This window comes from Haliotis asinina, chromosome 3, assembly GCF_037392515.1.
Source record: "Haliotis asinina isolate JCU_RB_2024 chromosome 3, JCU_Hal_asi_v2, whole genome shotgun sequence".
NCBI lineage: Eukaryota > Metazoa > Mollusca > Gastropoda > Lepetellida > Haliotidae > Haliotis > Haliotis asinina.
Window position 1 is genome coordinate 70904768 of NC_090282.1, and position 19272 is coordinate 70924039.

Here is a 19272-nt window from a genome sequence, read left to right on the forward strand (position 1 = left end):
TGGTTTGAAAAGACACATTTGGCAACGTGACCTGAAGAGTGAGTGAGTCTGGCGTTTCGCCGCTTTTAGCACTATTCCAGCAAAACCAAGGCGGGAGACACCAGAAATGGGCTTGGCATAATGAATCCATGTACGGAATCCATCCCGGGCTTTTGGTGAGACGAGGGAATGTATTAACAACTGTTCTACCCCCTACCTCATCGTCCCCAAACATTTGACGTGCAGTAGTCAAAAAGACCACTGCTCCTCAAACAGTGAGTGAGTTTAGTTTTACGCCGCACCCAGCAATATTCCAGCTATATGGAGGCGGTGCTCCTTAAACAATATTCTCCAACGAGCAAATAATCATCGCCAAAAGATATTGTTGATAACTGCAATTAAACAATCTGCAGACCGGGATTACCAAAACAACATTCTGTTGGACGTCAACTTAATCGAACCTCTCCACTTTCAAGCAAAATTCTTTCATCTGTCGTGTGATTCTGAAATTCACAACTCACATAAAAACACACAATATTAATTCAAAAAATGTTTTAATGAGCGACATTTCCACAGCTGAACAATGTTGAGCAAGACACAATACCGTCATTTCATTTAAATCTTCCTGAATGTCGCGGCATCACCTCTTGAAAATTACTGCCATTTTTCCAAGTCATATTCTATGTACAATTTAAAGCACATATAAATCTTTCAGCAAAGAAAATAAACAACATACATGTATAATATGTACCTGTGACATCATCCTTCTTTATCAGGGATATTCAGCACTATGTACCCTGTTAAAGAAGGATGCAGAGAGGCATAGTTTGTGTCTCCTCACAAAATCTACCCGTTAGCTCTTGAAAATATCAGAGCAATCGCGAAATATGTGTATATCAGAACCCTAGGATATTATGCACACATCCAGTTCCAACAGCTGGAATAGTTCCAAAAATGCAAAGTTAACTAATTACAATCGGGGAATGGCACCGAAGCACCAGATATGTCACAACGGTGATAGGATATTTTTAGGGTTATTGCATTTTCCTCGTATAGGTAAACAATGCACAGCCTGTTAGGGTTCAAATGATAACGGTGAATGATTATATAACTCGAAATAGGGAAAAGTGCACAAAACATAAATAAGACATTTGGTCCTGAAACCTCTGTACCCAACAGAATCTGAAATCCGACGGTTTACGATCAAATACAGAAAAATATTCAATCGTCACACCGAGGGGTGACAAACGGCTGGTGGAACAGCGCCAGCATGCTTTTAAGGTGCTACTAAGCACAGCCCCGTATTAGTCACCCTTTTTGTGAAGAGTGCTAACAGAACAATGTTATATGATCGTGATCGATCAAAAAGCGTCAGATTTCAGATCCTGTTGAGTACAGAGGTTTCAGGACCATGTGTCTTATTTATGTTTTGTTCACTTATCCCTATTTCGAGTTATTTCTTCATTCATTGTTCTCATTTGAACCAAAACGGTCGGGATTACATACTTGGTTTTAGAAGTTACAGAATACTGACGATGATGGGGAAAATGGGCCTGATCTAAATACTGCATATTTTCCTATCAGTAGCATGCTTTGGCGTACAGTACAGTTTACTGTATCTTTTGTGACAAATTATGCCTCTCTCTGGTATTCAAACAAAGGGTTTTTCACAACAGGAAAATAATATATTTAACAGAGAGGAGGAATTACGTTCCCAATATCATAAACATTTAACAGGTTGAGAAGTTCACAGATGAATACTTGAAGGTTACAGATGAATAGCGAATACCCATTCCGTGATTTTGGCAAATGAGGGAACAACATTTAACACTCATGAGGGTATTGCGGGTGTGGGTGCTTGGGTGGGCGTGAGGGTGGGCGTGGGGTGTCCGTGGCGTGACGTGACGTGGGTGTGGGGTGGGCGTGGCGTGGCGTGGCGTGGCGTGGCGTGACGTGTGCGTGCATGTGAGCGTGGGCGCGAGTGTGGGCGTGGGCGTGGGGTGGGCTTGGCGTGACGTGACGTGACGTGGGCGTGGGGTGGGCTTGGCGTGACGTGACGTGACGTGGGCGTGGGGTGGGCTTGGCGTGGCGTGACGTGACGTGACGTGACGTGGACAATAGAGTTAGGGAGGGTGACGTTACGAATACGTCAATCATGGCGCCGAAACAATGAACGAATTGCTTCTCTGAACTCTCAAGGAATTTGGACCAAATGACATATTCCTCCCCTATTCTCGAAAGAATCTGCCTGCCCCCTCCCCGACTTTCATACTGTCTGCCACTAAGGATGGTTCATCAGTGTAACACTGGATGTTTTGTTTTAGATGAACAAACTGACGATGGCATTGCGTTGGATCTGTTTCCTGTAACTCAACTCATTATGTAATTCAAGGTTACAGTTTACATTGGCAATGTTGCTGCAAATCTATAGGCAACGAATCAAATATGTCACGATTATGCTTGAACACATTTAGACTTATTTCTCATTCTAAACTATTGTTCTTTCAATCCGTAACTGTACTTTCTTTTGGTTCATTCTACTTGTCACGCCATGAACGAATAATTCAATTTGAAAACCTTAGGAGTCCCTTTCATGGTTCATTTTTTAATAAACAATTTTAGACTTCGCTCTGCTCATAGTGTATTAGCATATAGAAGGAAAATACCCAGAGGATGTTAAACATCACAAAGAGGTATTAAGGTTCTTTGGGGAGGCAAAACGGACATAAAAATAAGTCATTTGGGGTGGTTAAACACAGGTGACTACATCGTTTATAGCGGGTGGCAAACACAGGTGAAAACACGTGTTAGAAGGGTGGCCAACGCAGGTGACAACGTGTCGAGGGGACATGTAAAAATGTGCTATTTCGGGTGGTGAAACTATGTGGATATCACAAAAATGATAAATCGAAACGTGTGACACAATGAGACGGGTTAAAGGTGTATGGCATACAAGAAACCGTTGATGCCATCCATCCTAAGGAACGTCTGCAAAAATCAAAGAATCTCGTACAGCATAAATCCTCTGATCTATACCATATCGTTAACGCTGAAGACAGAACGAGTTTATTACAGTTGTTTTCACTGATTTCAACGTAACTGTCTTCAAAAACGTAACAGTTGCTAACCTTTACTGAATATATCCAGGGTAGGACTTCATACAGTGAGGCGTGAGAATCGAACCCTGACTTGGTGAGTAAAGAACAAGCACTGGAACCAGTGTGCTACCAAACCAGCAAAAAGACCATTAAGGCGTTTCAGTGTCCGAGTAATAACTCGTATGAGGATACATAAAGAAGTATGTGTAAGGTGCGAAGATATACTACCCGCAGTTGATAAGAATTGTCACATATGTCATTCTACTGAAAAATACACTTGACATTTTGTAAAAACTGATTTTGGTTACAAAGGAAATATCAAAATATCTTTATCAAATGGTGTGTAGTATATTATCACATTCTTTGGATTCAGCAAAGGTATGAAAAAACAGAAGTTAAATGACATCCACCAACAAGAAACACAGTGATATGAGGCAATTGGCAAGAGAAATACTGTCCATTGTTGATAGTTGTACAGTATTGATCATTTAATTTACTCAAGGATAATCTGAATGCGGTCCTTAATGATCATAAAATGTGGATATCATTATATCCTCAAACCACTTTTCCCTGATATGAATTTTCGAATTCTGACAAAAGGCACATGATGACATCTTATTGTTGCATAATGACTCAAGGAACTATAGATAGAAAGCTCTTTCAAGAGAACTTATCTGAATGCAGTAGTGGACACGCGGACACAGCCTATACTAACAAAAAAGATTGTTTGTATGACATTGAAATATTTTAACAAAATCACTTGAGGTAAATGTTGAAGACATATTGTCTTCAGAGCTTAAACGTGAACACACAGAAATAATAACATCATAATAATATATAACATAATTATGCAATACTGTCGGTGATAATGTCACTGCGGAAACGCACCTGAGGGAATACATACCCCCTTTAAGACAATACAGCACCTGTGAAGTAACATCCCTGTAGAATACACACTGGCGTCACAGGCAAATGACGTCACGATGACGTCATTGAAGAAGAGATGTCAAGACGCCAAACACATAAATCACTGGCAATTTTACAGGATATATAAACTGGAAGTTCTGTAGTAATTCACGAACATGCATACATACGAACACAAATATAACGTCATGACAGCTAGACTTTCATAGTTCTGTACAGAAGCTTTCTGCTCAGGAATCTCAACCGGGTTTCAGGTCACTCAATGTTTGCCGTATATCAGGTAAAACTGGCACCGACACTAAAGCTTCATAAAACACAAGTAGGCTTGGGTCATAGTTCATGTATTTGTCCATTTGGTTGTAAGGATCAAGCGTCCATACAGGACTATCATAAGCAATCGCCGCATTTAGAAGGCTTATACTGGGTCCCGGATAGGTCAGCGCTGGCATCAAATAACAACAGCTGCCAAAATCAAAAGCTGCGCAGGTCATTATCTGCGCATGTCAAAGCTGCCACGTCGATAAAAATACAAGCAGATGACCAATCAACTCTAGAAATTAGCATCCGTGAACCCCCCAATTCATTTAGAAATGGATAAGATCGATAACGGCGTCACATCGGCATCGATTTCCTACTCGCATAAACAACAATTCGTGAAATTCTGATTCGTTATATCCGAAGTTGAATGTACCACCTTTAACATCGTAGCCAGAGTCTGGACGTGTCGATGACGTAACAGCAACAACTCGACTCCCTACCGTCATTTTATACGACTTCCTCACAGGATACGTCTGCTTGCTGTTCTGTGGTGAGGGGAGCGGTAGAGGCTGCGGACTTGTCCGACTTCTGTCGTCGTGGGCCGTCGGAGTAGTATCTGTGGCAGTAGGTGCAGTTGATGACCTCGTCAAAACAATCACCAAGGTCCGTCGACAGCTTGGAGTACAGCACTGGCCGGAGTGCTTTATCCACAAGCAGGAGACACAACAGATAGTCATTGATGACCGAAAGGTTTTTGATGTAGTCCTGGTCTGGGTGGTCGTACGCGCTGTTGTACACAAGGGTGGTGACGTGATGGGGGAGTTCACAGATGATGAAACTCAGGACCACTGCTGACACTAATCGGGACATCTGTTTTTCATGTCGAGAATAACTGTCTGCGAAGTAGCGCTTCCCAATGTAGTACGTGGTAGCGTATATCAACAGCATCATTGTAATAGGGACAAAGCACGAGAAGGAACTCGTCAGCCAGATCTCCTTGTCGATGTCGGCGTCCGCCGTGTATAGACAAGCGTCAATGTCATGTTCCCACACTTGGATGACTGGAACCGTCGCTAGGGCTCCCACCACCCACACCACAATACTGCAATACAAGGCATGGCGTCCAGTCGGTGAGGAATGACCTCTGTTGGTCAGCAGGATTCCTCTGAGAACAGTCATGACAACAACATGGTAAGATGCTATGTAGGCAGTGCCGTTCATGAGGTAGCGGCTGCATTTACACCATGGGGTTGACATGATGCCTACGACACGAAGAATATCCATCATATGAGAAGGCACGGCGATGACCAGATGAAGCATGTCCGCTACCGCTAACCCACCCATGATGACAAAGACGTCGACCCGAAGATTCCGGTACATGCATAGCGCCCGAACAAAGATCAGGTTACCGATTAGTCCGACGAGAGCAGTTATTCCCATGAGGATGAGGACCACGAGGACATCCTGGCTGAGGGCCATCAGAGGGTCCTCCTCTGCCAGCATCTCGTCCGGTTCCTCCGTCATCATCTGATCCATCAGTATCTCTAGGAAGATTGCAGATGTCGATTGTTGCGCTTACATTTCACTCCGATCACTTCACAGGATGCCCATGAACTCTGAAACAAAGAACCGTACATGAACATTACCATGGTTTATAATATCGAGGGAGGGCAGGAGCAGAGCCATTGCAAGTTGACTTCACACCTTGTACCCGTATACGGAATCGAGTGATTTATCGAGTGAGTGAGTATGGTAACGTTATACATGGCGCCATGATGTCTTCGTTTACAAAAATGTAAACACATTTTTTTCATTCAGTGTATTACCCATGAGAGGAATCGAAACCGGTTCTTCGGCAAGACCGAAGCACTGACATGTTGCATTTTATGCATAACTCTACGTACATTACGTTTGTAATACGCTCTTGTTTTGGTTTGTACTTGACGATAGATGGTCATGAGGTCTGCAGATAGTAGTGAATGAGTTTAGTTTAATGCCGCTTCTAGCAATATTCCAGCACTATCACGGCTGGGAACACCAGACATGTGCATCACACATTGTAACCATGTAGGGGTCGAACCTGGGCCTTGTAGCATGACGACAAAGGCCACTCAGCCGACCCGCTCCTTTATAGGTGACAATGAGTAAATGGTCTTTCAGTGTGCAACAACACCTTTTTTATCTTAACCAATCCTAAAGTGGTTTACAATACAATAACTTAGATTTTCTCCATACGTATTCATTCAGAGATTAATATGAAGAACATTCATAAATGCTGTTTACTTTTCCAAAGTGTCAGGTACAGCTGAAGAAGCATTAATTTGATATTCATGTCTATGTCATTCGTATGACATTACTATTGTCACTAGGGGCGTTGAGGTAGCCTAGAGGTTAAAGCAGTCGCTCGTCACGCCGAAGAACCGGGTTCGACTCCCCATATGGGTACAACGCTGATTTAAACAATCATGACGTTTACATTCTTTTCTAAACGAAAACATCATGGCACCATTCATAGCTGACTAAACTAAAGAATACCAACGTTGATGTATAGTGTGTGGTATGCAGATCGACACTACTACTACTACTACTACTACTACTACTACTACTACTACTACTACTACTACTACTACTACTACTACGCCATTTAGCTGGAATATTTAGCTGAGTGCGGCGTACAACTAAGCTCAATTACTACTACTACCACTACTATTACTACTCTTAACACTACTGCTACAACACCAACTCCAACAACAAGAAGAACAACGACTACCACTACTGCTACTACTATATTGTTCTTGATGCTAAAATGTGTAAGTAACACTACTTCAAGCAAGCGAATTTATGTTAATGGGAGGCACTGTCAGCTTATTGCTGCAGTCAGCCCAATATCTGAAGCAGCGGTTGTCAGTACAAGCAGGTGGCTCCTTCACGGAATAAAGTCATTTTTCAAAACATTGACGACTACGGCAACAGGTACATTACTAACATCAGCAACTACGACAACGGTAATCTGGTAGCTATGCTAATTCCAATCCCGTGATTGTGGTATTAATTCCGTGAATGACAATCATCATGAAGCATTTAAAAGCTAGTGACTCGCGAAGACCCAATTTACGACTGGTCTTAGCCAAAGGGCAACTAAGGTGACCAGGCACATTGATTTAATTCATGACCGTCATATTTTCCAATTGTTTAGTTCGATGCTCATGATATCAATCACTGGATACATTGTTCGTGTCTAGGTTATTTTCGGACCGTTGAAATTAAGGTGGAGAATTGCCTAGCTTAGCGGTGAAAGAAACACTAACAACTGACAGTTTTAACCACAAAATATGATCTTGACCTTTATTCTCTTAAAACAACATGGCCACTTCTAAATGGGCTAATAACGCTGCGAAAAACAAAAATAAATATCACCAGCAACATGAGTTCAACAAAACCATCAATACACGTGTCAGCGTGATATATTTCCTTCTGTGAAAGGGACACCAGATTCATGCTAAACTTCATATGAATCGAAAACAATCCTATGTGAAATATATACTCACGACAGCAGATGCATGAACGTATCAGACAAAGCCGATGGAACAGCATGCCAAACATTGCGCCATTAGGCCCGTAAATCATCATGCCATGGGGACAGTAAAAGGTGGAATACCCTTCTTCTTATATATTCAACATCACTAATGATATGCGCAGATGGATTACTGAACAATTCCTTCCAAACCAATGGAAACTGGTCAGAGGTGACAGCCTTGAAACTACAGATGTGATCATCACAGAGAACCAATCGGAAATCTTCAAGAGTGCCCGACAACCAACATCGTCACGATCTATTGATACACGACTGGAAGAAATCGACTACTTATCCTCTTGCAGGTTTAGAAAACATATTGATCAAATATTGAACAGAACTGGATGTCACTGGTCTTGTTGAAGCCGATAACAATCTCCGCGTCAGGGCAATATTTCATTATCAGGCTATTCTTGTGCAAACTTTTAACTTGTCAAATTACCGGACTTTCTCAATGTAGAAAATGTGGCGAAAACTTAATTTATTAAACAAATATTTTCTACTTCCACAAATGCAAACCATCTTGTTCCCCGTAGTCACAGACTCCGCACACCGTTAAATTCAAATGCAAGTTCAATGACAGCTTAAATGTCTAAAAAGAACACATACCCCTAACCAAAACAACAACAAAAATATGACAAAACACCCCTACCACCACCAAAGGAAGAAAAACAAATATACAAAAATACAAGCAAACAAACAAAAGAAAACAAACAACAAAACAAAAACATAGCATAACAACCAAAGTCCGACGAGGGTAGCTCAGTTAGGGTCAGAATGTCAATTCCAAGCGTGAATGTATTCACCAGAAGAGATTTCAAGCAATGCAAACACAACACAGAGGACCCAGCTGAGCAAACAGCGGCAGTTTCGAGACCGAAGACCTGTTACCTCTTATATGATCAAAATTAAGCGACTGTGACAAACGTGTACATGTCGTGCTGGACGTCTTGCCACTTGTTGCATGCTGTCGTCCGATCGATGACAATCGCCCAGCAAGTCAGACATTTTCAGACTCTTTCTTTAACAATGGGGATATTCTGTTTCAGGATTTACGAAACCTGATTGAAAGAATACTTATAGTAGTCCGACGACTTGAAATATTCTAGAGAGCAATCTTCTTACATGTGTTTTAGGGTTTCGGACATTTTGAACACCACACGCGTCTCAAAATAAGTGCTTAAGAAACTTGCCAACATCAGACATGTTCATATTTTTCATTGCTCTGTATCACGGAAGTGGATAATGAAGTTTACATAATTTAATGTTGTTTTCAGCAGGTTTGGGGGTTGATATTTATTCCCTTAAAAGCATCAGTAGTCGACGTAAATAGAAACATGAAGGCCTTGGATTGGATTCTAAATGTGATTCTGTTGTGTAAACACTCATGAGAATGACATTCTCACGAGACAAGGGTATGCCACAGTGAAGAAATGTGATATTGAAGCAGATATTATATTGACGATTAAATGCCGCACTTTCAGACATATTTTTCTCAGGTTTCTACAAAGGGTCTCTTGACAATATCTAATGCCCCTGGCGATGTGTCACAACGTCACTTCGTCTATATCATGACGACCTGACCCGTGAAGGTCCCGGGGTAGAATAGGCCTTCAGCAACCCATGCTTGCCATAAAAGGCGACTCAGCTTGTCGTAAGAGGCGACTAACGGGATCGGGTGGTCAGGCTCGCTGACTTGGTTGACGCGTGTCATCGGTTCCCAATTGCGCAGATCGATGCTCATGTTGTTGATCACTGGATTGTCTGGTCCAGACTCGATTATTTACAGACCGCCGCCATATAGCTGTAATATTGCTGAGTGCGGCGTAAAACTAAACTCACTCACTCACTCACTCATGACGACCTTATAATCCAAAGGCGGATCCAGAGCGCCTGTCCTGAAATGTTGTTAAAGGACCATTGAAACTCGGGTGAAACTGAAGTGAAGTGACTGACATCATGACCATCGATCTACGCAACTGGGACGCGCTGACATACGTCTGACCACTCGATCCCCTTAGTTGCCTCTTACGACATGCATGCTTGGGTTGTTGAAGATCAATTCTAACCTGGATCTTCACTAGTAGACACGCATGGGTTGCTGAAGATCAATTCTCCCGGATCTTCGCGGGTAGTCATGCACGGGTTGCTGAAGACAATTCTAACCCGGATCTTCATGGGTAAACGTGGATGGGTTGCTGAAGATCAATTCTAACCCGGGTTGTCACGGGTAGACAAGCCTGGGCGGCTGAAAACCAATTCGAACCCAAATATCACGGGTAGACATGCATGGGTTGCTGAAGACAATTCTAACCCAGGTCTTCATGGGTAGACATGCATTTGTTGCTGAAGACAATTCTAACCCGGATCTTCATGGGTAAACATGCTTGGGTTGCTGAAGACAATTCTAACCGGATCTTCGCTGGTCTAACAAAATGGCAACCATCATCATGACGTTAGTAGTAGTCGCTGCATCAGTAAACACTTCCGGTTCAAAACTCCCCTACGCTGCATCAGTAAACACTTCCGGTTCAAAACTCCCCTACGCTGCATCAGTAAACACTTCCGGTTCAAAACTCCCCTACGCTGCATCAGTAAACACTTCCGGTTCAAAACTCCCCTACGCTGCATCAGTAAACACTTCCGGTTCAAAACTCCCCTACGCTGCATCAGTAAACACTTCCGGTTCAAAACTCTCCTACGCTGCATCAGTAAACACTTCCGGTTCAAAACTCCCCTACGCTGCATCAGTAAACACTTCCGGTTCAAAACTCCCCTACGCTGTATCAATAAACACTTCCGGTTCAAAATTCCCCTACGCCGTATCAGACTCAGGACCATTTCACGTTTGTGACATGTTCATCCATGTTGCACGGCGGTTTAGTCAAATCAAATGTAAAATATATATCTTCACAGAGACCACACCCCCGACAATGTTAAACTGATTAATAAAAACGAATTGCAAACTTGAAAGCATTTCTCAACAACCACTGCAGCTTTAGCTTTGTGGAGGACACTGTTAACTTCGTCTTTGGATTGTCATTGAGTAACAAACTACACACACGCGAAGATCACAAAAGATCATGTAGGACACAGTTAACACGTGGGCGGGCCAGGTGAATACTGTCATTATGAACAGGGTTCATGGACTATGTGGGCATATCTGTTTGTAACTGCATCTACATGAAACCCAATATACCTTAAGGGCTCAGGGTTAGTTAAGGGCCTCGTCGTCAAATGATTTTCGTGATTGAAGGTATGTGTTCTTGTAGCTCTGGGTCTTCTGCGTGGGCAAGATCTGAGAGTCAGAATTATGTAGACATCGTGTCATACTACAAGTCGTGAACACCAAAACAAGCTTTGTAATTCCCCATCTGCATGATGACGCCGAGGAATATATACGGACTTATATATATTAAACAAAACCTACATTCAATTCGTATATGAAATGGGCGAAGAAAAGTCAGCTTGACCACGAACCAGTCAGTACCCAAGGTATCACACAATCGTCATTCTTCTTGAGAGGACGCCGAATTCGCTTTTAAAATAACAAAAAACGTGGCTTCAAAAGAAAGTGTTTTTTTTCAGACAGAGTAAACAGTCCGGGATATCATTTTCACTATGAGTTCCTCTGGTCATTATTCTTGTACTTAAGTGTTAAAAAGTGACTTATGTGTTTACGATGTGACTCATGTGTTAGTGATGTGACTCATGTGTTAGTGATGTGACTCATGTGTTAGTGATGTGAAATTTGAGATTCATATGCTATCTGTAGGAGGAAAAGGTTCGGTATTCATGTTTCATGAACTTTTGTCTAGGTGAAGCTCTTCTGAAATACACCGGCTTTGCGTTTCAAGCACCGACATTCATTACTTTTCAAACTGCTTTAGACATGGACAGGATATAGCGTGCTTGTGTTCGGATACGATGTTCTTTGCATAACGATGCGTAGGTGTTGATTGGTTACATTACACGATACACCCTTAAGTGGAGCCGTAGTGCTTTCAGTTGGAATCAGGAATCAGAGCATTAGATGCGACAGAGTGTCACATTCTCGTGACACGGTGTTAATGGCGTAGACAGTGGAATTATATAAAACTATATGTGACCATATGCTGACAGTCACGTATCTAGAGTGAGTGAGTATGACTTTACGCCGCTTTTAGCAATATTCCAGCAATTACGGTGTGGGACACCAGACATGGGTTTCACACACTGTATCTATGTGGGGAGTCGAACCGGGGCCTTTGGCGTGATGAGCGAACAATTTAACCACTACGCTACACACCTGTCAACTGGACAGATAATGACTGCACGACAATGTTTCCCAGGACATCCGGCATGGTTTTACTGCATATCTCGTAAATTCTGAAGAAATATCATTTACTTCCAGCATTTTAGCAAACAGATCATATTTGGTAACATATATAAATAGAATTTTGTTATCCAGGACAGAGAGCATACATTACACTGACGTACTTACGTGTCAGGTGTGCATATCAGATAGAGATCTATTAGGGAATGTACAACAGTACACGTACAAGTGTTAGATACATCAGGTGTTCACTTCAGCTGATACGGTTGCAGGGGTTGACGCAAATGAGATATTTTATTGCTGTCTTTTTATTTCTTTGCAAAACAGTAAATTATTTCGTTTTAAATATCAATCCAAAGTTTACGCATTAACCCAGATCCTTATTCAGATCAGTTCGACTAACCTTTAGGCCACCAGAAAAGCGGATGGATGGCTGTACTGTTTGACTCGAGTGGCTGGATGGTTGTTCATGCTATCAAGCACTATTCTGGATCCAGAGGGCTTACTTCATGTAGATGTAAGACATAGTGTGTCAGCATGCCATTATGCCTGTTTTAAGAATATCCCCTCTGGAAAGTCGAACCCATGTCATCATGCTGTTCACTAAGCTATACACCATCATTACGAACATCATTACCCCAGATAGCCTAAGCTGCGCTAAAGGGTTAATAGCCATCCCACCGGGCACCCATTTTCTGCTGTGTGAACAGAGCCACCTTTTAACAAACACACTCATAAGGCGAGAACACACGTATCACAATTATTCAGTTGTTGGGCAGGACTGATCATGAAGTTACAGAAACTCGGAAAGTTTCCAAACTTGGTGACCAAGACTCCAAAAACGACGTTGTATAAATTCGACTGCTTCGTGATCTGGGCACAATACACAGAACTACGAAAAAACAGTCGCCATTGTTTCAAGTCTTAATAAGGCCCCGATTGCTCATGCAGTATATACATCGTATCACCGAGCCAGGCACACCTGTGTCAATAGTAGATACTGGCTCAGTGGACGAATGCTTGAAAACGGTATAAGAATCAATACCGAAACGTCGCCATTGTGAAAATAGTTGATCATCTATGAAACTTGTTCCTTCACCCTTAGCTCAGCAACATCTAAATTGCCTCTAAAACACTAGGTCTTAGTAATGGTGTTTCAACTGGGTTATATCAGTTTATCCCTCAAGAAAAAAACCCTGTATCACTAAAACGATCGTCCTTGGATTATGATCGGTTGGTATGGAGGGACTCCCTTTGGCTAACGCAATTCTCAACAGACCCGTGTTCGACGACATTGGCTGTCCCACTAGAGTATGCATGAAAGAGTCAACTATGACGTCATCTCAACTATGACGTGTTTTTCAACCATTCAAAAGTGGATCACATTTTAAGAGGGAGGAATTCGGTAAGTGATCCAGATTTTAAAGTTATATCACGTGCTTAGATAACAGATGAACCTCATCAAGAGAAAAAAAAGAAATGTGTATGATCTATGATCCTTAATGCTGGTTTGCAGTCTAGCGGGAAGACTGACTGAGTGAGTGAGTGAGTGAGTGAGTGAGTGAGTGAGTGCGTGAGTATGGCTTTAGGCCCCTTTTAACAATATCACGGTTGGGGAACACCAGAAAATAGACTTCACACACTGTATTTGGGAATCGAACCCGGGTGGTCAGTGTGACGAGTGACTGCTCTATCCACTAGGTTACCCCTCCGCTCCACGAGCAGGAGTGAGTGAGTATTGTTTTACGAATCCTTTAACAACATTCAAGCAATATCACGGCAGGACACAAGAAAACTGGAATTCACACATTGTGCCCATGTGGAGAATCGAACCCGGGTCTTCAGCGTGACAGACGCATTAACCACTTAGCTATCCTATCGCCAGACCAGCAGGAAGAAAAATAACCTCAAACGATAGAAAATCTTTTTTTGTTAAATGTTACATGTCAGGACTGCATAAAGTGACTCCATCGTATTTGACGAATGTCAAGTTAGAAACCACGCAGCAGATCCTGCTCGGATAAAAGGACGGAAATCTGAGTTTGACTCCAACAGAGAAATCGGTTTAAAAATTCATACGAAATGTACATACATACGAAATATACAGATGCATAGCCAGAGAACAGCTTTGCAGCATATAAATTACCTTGACCGCATATTATCCACATAGCAACATCCTACCACCGGTTTCCATGGCAATAAAAAACACATCCATGTGACCGATAAAATAGATTAAGCAGAATGTCACCTGTTTCCGACACAAGCGCCATGCTGAGTGCGTGATGGTGCACAGTGGCCTCATTCAAATGATAAGCGCCTTATTAAACATATGGTGCATTAAAGTCATCAAGATTGATCCAACTCCGGACAGACCCTTACCTATCGATGTTGTGGATAGGCCATAATATTTTAGGGCAGGTTTACGCGTTTGTTTATTTTCTTTATTCGGAAGGTTCAACCAAAGTAGGAAATTCTGACAATTTTGGAATTTGAAACGACTGATATGACAGTTATCAAAGTCCGAGCTCATCCAGTTCGGACATCTTGATTCTTTTCCGAGAACTCTAAATACTGAGTTTCTACGTTATCAATGATATATCAATCTCTATATTTTGTTGCCTTAATGTTAGGTTGGGGATGGACGCAATGATCACTTGGACTTGCTGAGCATAGCTTCAGGTCTTCCTGCCATATCAAGCACCCTTGACATGATGTATTTGAAGTACATCTAAAGATGTTAATCACACATTCATCCCAAAGAACGGGGACGATCCTGACCACCCGATCCCGTTAGTCGCCTCTTACGATAAGCATAGTCACCTTTTATGGCAAACCTGGGTTGCTGAAGGCCTATTCTACCCCGGATCTTCATGGATATAACTCCTAAAGGACGCAGGGACAGCGATAAAAGGCACACAGACGTTGTTGACCTGACGCCTCATATATACCTGTCCTTCACCGTAACTGTTCTATGTATACTTGTTTTGATAAGTGCTTTACCTACAGCCTTGGCAAATTTAGATCACACTTATCCAAGTCGAGTCTTCTTGATATGAGCAGCAGATAAGGGAAGGTTTGTGTGAAAGTTAATATTAATCTACAACTTACAAATCATCTTCCAAAGACTAATTAACATAATTCTGCATATTTAACACGATTACTTCACACAGAAAAAAATGTAATGTTATATAAAGCAGTCATATTAGACACAGAATCTGAACTTTGAAGTTGTTTTTATCAGCAGATCGCCTTACATAATCTCTTGAATTAAACCAACTCAAGCGTCTTGTGATTTGTCCCATCGGAACTGGAAAAATCACAGTATATAACAGTGAAATGCAAGATGGTTATTTTGTGGTGATGTATCGTGGCTTCGTGTGCAGTTAACACGACCATCCACGTATGTAATCACACATAAGAGGGCAATAAATAGTCACATCCGGCCGAACGCCAAATTCAAGTCAAATAGGAAGACCAAAAACATCTTGGCATCGTGATGTATCTACACTTTGACTTTTAGAGATATATTTTCCTTGCGTATTACACAAGATGGGGGCGTTTATCAAGTCATGAAGATGATGTACAATGTATGGTCTCTTTACTCATATCCTTCTAACAGTTAACACCGGATGGGCTGGCGGCGTAATGACTAATTAAACGATTACGTTTATTCGCGGCACCAGCGGTAAATTTTTCTGCATATGGCGCTGTAAAACCGCATATTCGTTTCCTTTAGCTGACGCTTGATAGGTAACTACAGAAGGCAAGGCAAGGCAAGGCAAGGCAAGGCAAGGCAAGGCAAGGCAAGGCAAGGCAAGGCAAGGCAAGGCAAGGCAAGGCAGGGCAGGGCAGGGCAGGGCAGGGCAGGGCAGGGCAGGGCAGGGCAGGGCAGGGCAGGGCAGGGCAGGGCAGGGCAGGGCAGGGCTAGACAATCGTTTGTGCTATTTTAGGCCACCGGCCCTTATACAAGAGAGCTGCATACAGCGTTGTGATACATGTTTTAGGGATATACATTAGGGCATGGCCAATTGTAAGTGCTCGTTGCGACGAATAAATGCACACTTAACATTGAGAGCTAGGTTACATAATTGTGATCGGAATGATCTTTAGCCAATCTGTTGCCAACACTGCAATTACGGAACTCTGGGTGTGGAGAGGAAACCTCTGTCTCGAGGGATGCGTCCAAAGGAATAACGTTACCAAAGTCGGTTTAAGATGAAATTGGGATGGTTTCTGCAAACGCTCTAAATTCATGGTTTCTGGAGCGCCGTTAGATGTGAAATATATTTAAACGCCTCGGTAAAATATGAAAGAGGGATATTACAATAAACCATCGCTTGTGGATTTTTTTGGTTGTCAGCGGATACGATGGTGAGATTATACAATGTAACTGAAATTATTCAAAATATGTATTTTTTGTTGAGCATCTGATTATCAGGTGATGTGTAAGACAGCCTTAAAACATAATCAATAAATACAAAATATAGCTTCGTCCGTTCATATCCAGATTCGCTTTGTCCGTACAGGTTTGGTTTCTACCGGCACAATGCTAAGATAAGCCACCCAGTCATCATATCGTTGGTCGTGCGCGCAGATATGAGATACGAGAGAGGTTGTGACAGCGTTAAGTGTTTTGCCATACTGAATACTAGATATAATACATCGGAGGACAGAGGTTGGTTTTGAATTTTTAAAACAGCATATGTTTAGTCACAGAAAAAAAGCATACGAACAGCATGTTCACAGAATGTAAATCATAAGCGTTAGACATTGTACGGCCTAAAAGACAAGAAACAAACAAAACAAATAGTCTCCACATTTACGAGATAAAGTTCAAACCCTGCGTGAGACGTTAATTACGCGTGGATTTTGTTCAACCGACTGGGGATGAGGGTCGGCGGAGTCAAGGATACTGCGCACGTGTTGCAGGGTGATTGACGACGGAACAGAAAAAGGCATTTGAACGAGATCTAGAGAAGACCAAAACAGCCCTTTCTGACTCCACCGGTCATCCTGAAGCCTCAACAATGATGGAGTGATTTAATAATGGCGTCGAGCAGCGACTGACCTTTAGAACCTGCCCGACCAAGCCGACAAACATGTCTGAACTGTAAACGATAACCGAATGGTACCGTCTTGTCAGTCAATGTAAATTGTTTCTGTTTTCCTAACTTATATACGTCTCAGTAGACTCAAACATATCGTTCTATCCGTGAAAATTGGTCTTTACCAAGCCAAGTTTCTAAGAGACATCTAACGTGAGACCTCTTACTTGCTGATTAGGCTGAAGCATGCTATCTTATCACGGTTGCGTATATCGATGTTCATGATGTCAATCACTGGACTGCCAGGTACAGACGCCGTCATTTAATAATGGCGTCGAGCAGCGACTGACCTTTAGAACCTGCCCGACCAAGCCGACAAACATGTCTGAACTGTAAACGATAACCGAATGGTACCGTCTTGTCAGTCAATGTAAATTGTTTCTGTTTTCCTAACTTATATACGTCTCAGTAGACTCAAACATATCGTTCTATCCGTGAAAATTGGTCTTTACCAAGCCAAGTTTCTAAGAGACATCTAACGTGAGACCTCTTACTTGCTGATTAGGCTGAAGCATGCTATCTTATCACGGTTGCGTATATCGATGTTCATGATGTCAATCACTGGACTGCCAGGTACAGACGCCGTCATGCAGACTGGACATACCCGAGTGCGGCGTTAATCAACATTGTTCTGTCAACTACCATGATTATGAATATTTCTTTTAGCAACATTCCAGCATTATTACGACAGGGACACCAGAAATGGGTTTTACATAATACCCATGTGAGGAATCGAACCCGGATCTTCGGCGTGACGAGCAAACGATTTAACCACTGGGCTACCCACTGCCCCAGAATGTAAAGGTGTATTATGTATAAACGTAACTCACACACAACCAGAATTTTAGCCTCTTGGTATTCATGAATAAAAAAAGCGACAACGTGATATGACAAGTGCCCTGGATTCTGCGTACGCAGGGTGATGTGACATATATTTCCCTCATTGTGTTGTAAAAACAGCCAACAGATTCAGTGTACCAAATAAACAAATACAAAAAACCCCCACAATTCTAGAAGAGGTCACGTCGACCAGGCAGTAAGTCAAGGCAACACGGCCTACTAAGATTCACATCATACATAAATACATCTGCCTAATACATTTATCGGTATGTTAAAGAGCTGTTTGTGCGCTGTTAAAGCGTCCGTTACCAATAAATCGACGTCACGGGACATTTAAATCTTTCCCGAATTATGTTCATAAACATCATAGTTAGATTACGATGTGTAGGAGTTCGAGGCTGGAACAAGCATATCATACATAACTGAATTGTATAAACGTCAATATGACGTTTTATGGTTTAGGGCGTGAGCCTAGTGGTCAAAGCGTTTGCTCGTCACGCCGAAGGTCCGGGTCGATTCCCCACATAGGTTCAATGTGTGGGGCCCATTTGTTATGTCCTCCGCAGTGATACTGATGAAATATTGTTAAACCCATATTCACTCATAATGGGTTAACTAACGATTAGTTTGAGGGGAAAAAGGTAACAGCCTATTGCAATCACTTTACTCGTGGGATACCTACTCAGTTGGCTGTTACGCCAAGAGTTCTACACCCCCCGTGAAGCGAGTGTTAGAACTAACTATAGACGCAGTGGAGCGTTTGACATTACACGACTACCAACACTCAAGTCGAGATATCCTGGCCTATATTAAGGACAGTAATGCCACGCGTGTTAAGGTCAAGGACAGTGTCATTAGATAAATCATGGAGGACTATACATATATGACTCGGTCATACCGGAAAATTACTATTTTCGGTAAAGATGAGATTTAAGTACCTTTTCAGTTTGTGTCGGGATTTTATTCAGTTGGTTTGTTGTTTAACGGAGCACTCAGCAACATTCCAGCTATATGTCGGCGGTCGGTAAATACTCTGGGACAGTCTGCACCAGACAATCCAGTGATTGAAAGCATTTTTGTATGCAACTGTCGGCAATGACGTGTCGATGTCGTTACAGTTGCAAAACAACTGTTTATAGTGAATACTACGAGGCGAATAAAACGTGCGAACAATTTCAT

General features: G+C 42.2%; 1 protein-coding gene across 2 annotated transcripts in view; it reads right to left on the reverse strand.

The window, feature by feature from the left end:
* Positions 1-516: 516 nt before the first annotated feature.
* LOC137278406 (neuromedin-U receptor 2-like) overlaps positions 517-19272 on the reverse strand; it is a 45243-nt gene continuing 26487 nt past the window's right edge. For both annotated transcript variants that reach the window (XM_067810708.1, XM_067810709.1), the window contains exon 2: positions 517-5875. In XM_067810708.1, coding sequence (XP_067666809.1) covers positions 4767-5795 — 1029 coding nt within the window. In that variant the 5' untranslated portion in view covers positions 5796-5875 and the 3' untranslated portion in view covers positions 517-4766. The remainder of the gene's footprint in view (positions 5876-19272) is intronic.